The sequence below is a fragment of the Sprattus sprattus genome (assembly GCF_963457725.1).
Source record: "Sprattus sprattus genome assembly, chromosome: 15".
Taxonomy (NCBI): domain Eukaryota; kingdom Metazoa; phylum Chordata; class Actinopteri; order Clupeiformes; family Clupeidae; genus Sprattus; species Sprattus sprattus.
The window spans coordinates 7,487,404-7,492,403 of NC_137913.1; the positions used below are offsets into that span (position 1 = coordinate 7,487,404).

The 5,000-nt window shown below is 47.5% G+C and overlaps 1 protein-coding gene across 1 annotated transcript in view; it reads left to right on the plus strand.

Annotated features, from left to right (window-relative positions):
• dock5 (dedicator of cytokinesis 5) overlaps positions 1-5,000 on the plus strand; it is a gene marked incomplete at its 5' end in the record, with an annotated part of 40,312 nt that overhangs the window by 6,539 nt on the left and 28,773 nt on the right. The window contains 8 exons of the mRNA XM_080852944.1: positions 29-177; positions 704-839; positions 1,981-2,138; positions 2,540-2,621; positions 2,813-2,942; positions 3,153-3,225; positions 3,734-3,876; positions 4,925-5,000. The exon at positions 4,925-5,000 is cut by the window's right edge and continues 50 nt beyond it. Of these exons, the coding sequence (XP_080709070.1) occupies positions 29-177; positions 704-839; positions 1,981-2,138; positions 2,540-2,621; positions 2,813-2,942; positions 3,153-3,225; positions 3,734-3,876; positions 4,925-5,000 (947 nt within the window). The remainder of the gene's footprint in view (positions 1-28; positions 178-703; positions 840-1,980; positions 2,139-2,539; positions 2,622-2,812; positions 2,943-3,152; positions 3,226-3,733; positions 3,877-4,924) is intronic.

Below are 5,000 nucleotides of genomic sequence, written 5' to 3' on the forward strand. Positions count from 1 at the left end.
GTGTTCTCCTCATCCCTGCTGTTCCCAGGGCAACAAGAACACGCTGTTCAGGAGCGTGCAGCAGATGGCCTACAGCCTCATCGAGTACCGCTCGCAGATCGTGTCGGGGACCCTGCCCAAGGACGACCTGGTGGAGCTTAAGAAGAAGGTCACCACTAAGATCGACTACGGCAACCGGTGGGTGCAGACGAGTTAACGCACAGGCTGTGTGAGTGTGAGTGTGTGTGTGTGTGTGTGTGTGTGTGTGTGTGTGTGTGTGTGTGTGTGTGTGTGTGTGTGTGTGTGTGTGTGTGTGTGTGTGTGTGTGTGTGTGTGTGTGTGTGTGTGTGTGTGTGTGTGTGTGTGAGTGTGAGAGTGTGTGAGTGTGAGTGTTAGAAGAAGGTCACCACTAAGATCGACTACGGCAACAGGTGGGTGCAGACCAGGGACAAGAGTTAACTCACTGTGTGTGTGTGTGTGAGAGTGTGAGTGTGAGTGTGAGTGTGAGTGTGAGTGTGAGTGTGAGTGTGAGAGTGTGTGAGTGTGAGTGTGAGTGTGAGAGAGTGTGTGTGTGTGTGTGTGTGTGAGTGTGTGCATTTATTCCGACGTGTGTGTGAGTTGGTGTATGTTATGAGTGGGTATGTGTTATTTATTGAGACGTGTGTGTTATGAGTAGGTATACTGTATATTATTTTTTGAGAGACTGATGCTGCGCTTGATCCAGGATCCTAGGCTTGGACCTGGTGGTTCGGGACGAGTCGGGAAACACACTGGACCCAGACTTCACCAGCACAGTGAGCCTGTTCAGGGCCCACGAGGCGGCCTCGCACAGCATCGCCGAGCGCATCCAGGAGGAGAAGGTGTGTGTGTGTGTGTGTGTGTGTGTGTGTGTGTGTGTGTGTGTGTGTGTGTGTGTGTGTGTGTGTGTGTGTGTGTGTGTGTGTGTGTGTGTGTGTGTGTGTGTGTGTGTGTGTGTGTGTGTGTGTGTGTGTGTGTGTGTGTGTGTGTGTGTGTGTGTGTGTGTGTGTGTGTGTGTGTGTGTGTGTGTGTGTGTGTGTGTGTGTGTGTGTGGCGGCCTCGCACAGTATCGCCGACTGAGGAGAAGGTCAGTGTGTGTCAGTGTCAGTGACACGCCAGAGTTCACCTCTTGCACGGGTCAGGTTCCTCTCTCAGGCGTTACTGACCCACCAGAGGTCATCTCTCAGGCGTTAGTGACTCACCAGAGGTCATCTCTCAGGCGTTAGTGACTCACAAGAGGTCATCTCTCAGGCGTTAGTGACACACCAGAGGTCATCTCTCAGGGGTTAGTGACTTACCAGAGGTCATCTCTCAGGCGTTAGTGTCTCACCAGAGGTCATCTCTCAGGGGTCAGTGTCTCACCAGAGGTCATCTCTCAGGCGTTAGTGACTCACCAGAGGTCATCTCTCAGGCGTTAGTGATTCACCAGAGGTCATCTCTCAGGGGTCAGTGTCTCACCAGAGGTCATATAATGTTGCGCAGGTGAGAAAGTGTGTAAGCAGGTTAGTATTTAGCATGTCCAATATAGTTTAAGTGTGTAAGCAGATAAGTGTGTAGAATGTCCAACATAGTTGAAGTGTTTAATAAGGTTATTATTAAGCATGTCCAATATAGTTTAAGTGTGTAAGCAGATAAGTGTGTAGAATGTCCAACATAGTTGAAGTGTGTAAGCGGATAAGTGTGTAGCATGTCCAACATAGTTGAAGGGTATAAACTGATAAGTGTGTAATATGTCCATCATAGTTGAAGTGTGTAAGCACTTGTAGTACATGCATAATATAAGCATAAAACTGTAGCTCTCGAAAAGGCACACATACTGAACTCATATGAGAGTGCTGTAGTTATGTTTGTGTATTTATTTATCTCTGTGTACTTAAGAATACCCTTGTAGGCTATGTGTTTGTGGGCTATGTGTTTGTGGCAGTGGTATTTCATTTGTGTGTTTGTTTGTTTGTTTGTTTGTTTGTTTGTGTGTTTGTTTAGACGCGGCAGCAGAACCTGGAGATGCGGCGGCAGTCTCTCTTCAGCACGGTCCACACCTACAGCCTCCTCATGAACCTCAAGAACTTTGTCTGCAACATCGGCGAGGACGCAGAGCTACTCATGTCAATCTACGACCCTGACCAGTCAGAGGTCATCAGGTCAGGCTTGCCCCCGCCCCCTCACTCTGGTGCAGAGATGAAGGGATCAGAGTTCTGAGTTGCTTGTGTTGTATGTGTGTGTGTGTTTTTCGTGTGTGTACTGAGGTGTTCTGAGTTGCTTGTGTTGTATGTGTGTGTGTGTGTTTCGTGTGTGTACTGAGGTGTTCTGGGGTGCTTGTGTTGTATATATGTGTGTGTGTGTGTGTGTACTGAGGTGTTCTGAGGTGCGTGTGTGTGTGTGTGTGTACTGAGGTATTCTGAGGTGCGTGTGTGTGTGTGTGTGTACTGAGGTATTTGAGGTGAGTGTGTGTGTGTGTGTGTACTGAGGTATTTGAGGTGCGTGTGTGTGTGTGTGTGTACTGAGGTATTTGAGGTGCTTGTGCCATGTGTGTTCCCCACAGTGAGAACTTCCTGGTGCGCTGGGACAGCATGGGCATGCCCAAAGAGATCGAGAAGCTGAACAACCTGCCGGCTCTCTTCACAGTAAGAGTCTCACTCCCTCACACACCTCGTGTTAATGTGAGTCTATGTACATCGGCTACATTCATTTTTGGTATGTGATTCTGTGTGTGTGTTCGTGTGTGTGTGTGTGTGTGTGTGTGTGTGTGTGTGTGTGTGTGTGTGTGTGTGTGTGTGTGTGTGTGTGTGTGTGTGTGTGTGTGTGTGTCCTGTAGGACCTGAGCAGCTGTGACCTGATCCGTCCGCGTCTCTTCCTGGTGTGCCAGATCATCAGAGTGGGCTCCATGGAGCTGAAGGAGGGCAAGAAGCACACAGGGGGGTTGAGGAGGCCGTTTGGGGTGGCAGGTGAGGAGCTGACCTGTTTTGTGATTTTACCGAGGTGTGTGTGTGTGTGTGTGTGTGTGTGTGTGTGTGTGTGTGTGTGTGTGTGTGTGTGTGTGTGTGTGTGTGTGTGTGTGTGAGTGTGAGTGTGAGTGTGAGTGTGAGTGTGAGTGTGAGTGTGAGTGTGAGTGTGAGTGTGAGTGTGTGTTCATGCATCCTGTGTTGTGACCACAGTTATGGACATCACAGAGATCGCTCACGGGAACGCAGACGATGAGGAGAAGCAGCACTTCATCCCCTTTCAGCAGTAAGCCCCTCCCTTTCAGCAGTAAGCCCCTCCCCTTCAGCAGTACGCCCCTCCCTTTGGCCATGCCCAGGTCCTGACTCACCTGGTTGTTGTCACATGACTAGGAAGCATTATTATTCAGTTGCTCAGAGGGACACAGTCTCACTGTGGGGTGATGGGGAAAAAAGGCCCATGCTTAAGATATACCGCTTTGTCGGGATAATTTATCATAACTGCAAATAAAAACTGCTAGGGTCAGGGTTAATGCAAATGTTATCTACTAGGGTTAGCGTTAATGCTAATGTTATCTACTAGGGTTAGCGTTAATGCTAATGTTATCTACTAGGGTTAGCGTTAATGCTAATGTTATCTACTAGGGTTAGGGATAATGCTAATGTTGACTGCTAGGGTTAATGCTAATTCTGACGTGGTTGGATGTAATCCTCCACACACACTTTGAATCTGTTCATGGATATTCTCATTCTCCTCATTTTCATCATCTGCTAACTGTCCCTCTTTGTCTATGGAGAATTGCCATGGAAACGTACATCCGCCAGAGGCAGCTGATCATGTCTCCACTGATTCCGTCAAAGATCATTGGGGAGAACGAGCCCCTCACGGCCGTCTTCAACAAGGTCATTGCCAACCGAGAGGTCAACCATAAAGGCCAAGGTAAACACACCATCACTCAAGTCACAGCAAGTCATGATAACTTAGCAGCATAACAAATATTCACAGCATCAACAGACCAAACCACTTAAGCAAACTACTCCATGGCGGTAACAGGCCACTGCATACTCTATAAAGGGTAAGGGTTAGTTCTGTATACTGTATAGGGTCAACCCTAGGTTACAAGCCACTACATACTCTGTATACTGTATAGGGTCAACCCTAGGTTACAAGCCACTACATACTCTGTATACTGTATAGGGTCAAGCCTAGGTAACAAGCCACTACATACTCTGTATACTGTATAGGGTCAAGCCTAGGTAACAAGCCACTACATACTCTGTATACTGTATAGGGTCAAGCCTAGGTAACAAGCCATTGCATACTTCAAATACTGTATAGGGTCAAGCTTAGGTAACAAGCCATTGCATACTTCAAATACTGTATAGGGTCAAGCCTAAGTAACAAGCCACTACATACTCTGTATACTGTATAGGGTCAAGCCTAGGTAACAAGCCATATACTTCAAATACTGTATAGGGTCAAGCCTAGGTAACAAGCCATTGCATACTTCAAATACTGTATAGGGTCAAGCCTAGGTAACAAGCCACTACATACTCTGTATACTGTATAGGGTCAAGCCTAGGTAACAAGCCACTGCATACTCTGTATACTGTATAGGGTCAAGCCTTGGTAACGAGCCACTGCATATTCTGTATAGTGTATAGGGTCAAGCCCAGGTTACAAGCCACTGCATACTCTATACTGTAAAGGGTCAAGCCTAGGTAACAAGCCACTACATACTTTGTATAATGGTTTAGGGTCAAGCCTAGGTAACAAGCCACTGCATACTTTGTATAATGGTTTAGGTTCAAGCCTAGGTAACGAGCCACTGCATACTCTGTATACTTTATAAAGTTAGGGTTAGGCCTAGGTAACAAACCACTGCATATTTTGTATACTGGTTTAGGGTTTAGGGTTGATGAATCCAGTGATTTGCCACACAGTAGGTTCCCACTCTGAATTCTCCCTCTTCTGATGACCTCATCAGGGCTGTTTGTGACCCTGAAGCTGTTGCCTGGAGACCTGGCCCAAGTGCTCAAGGACTACCCCCACTTTGTAGACCG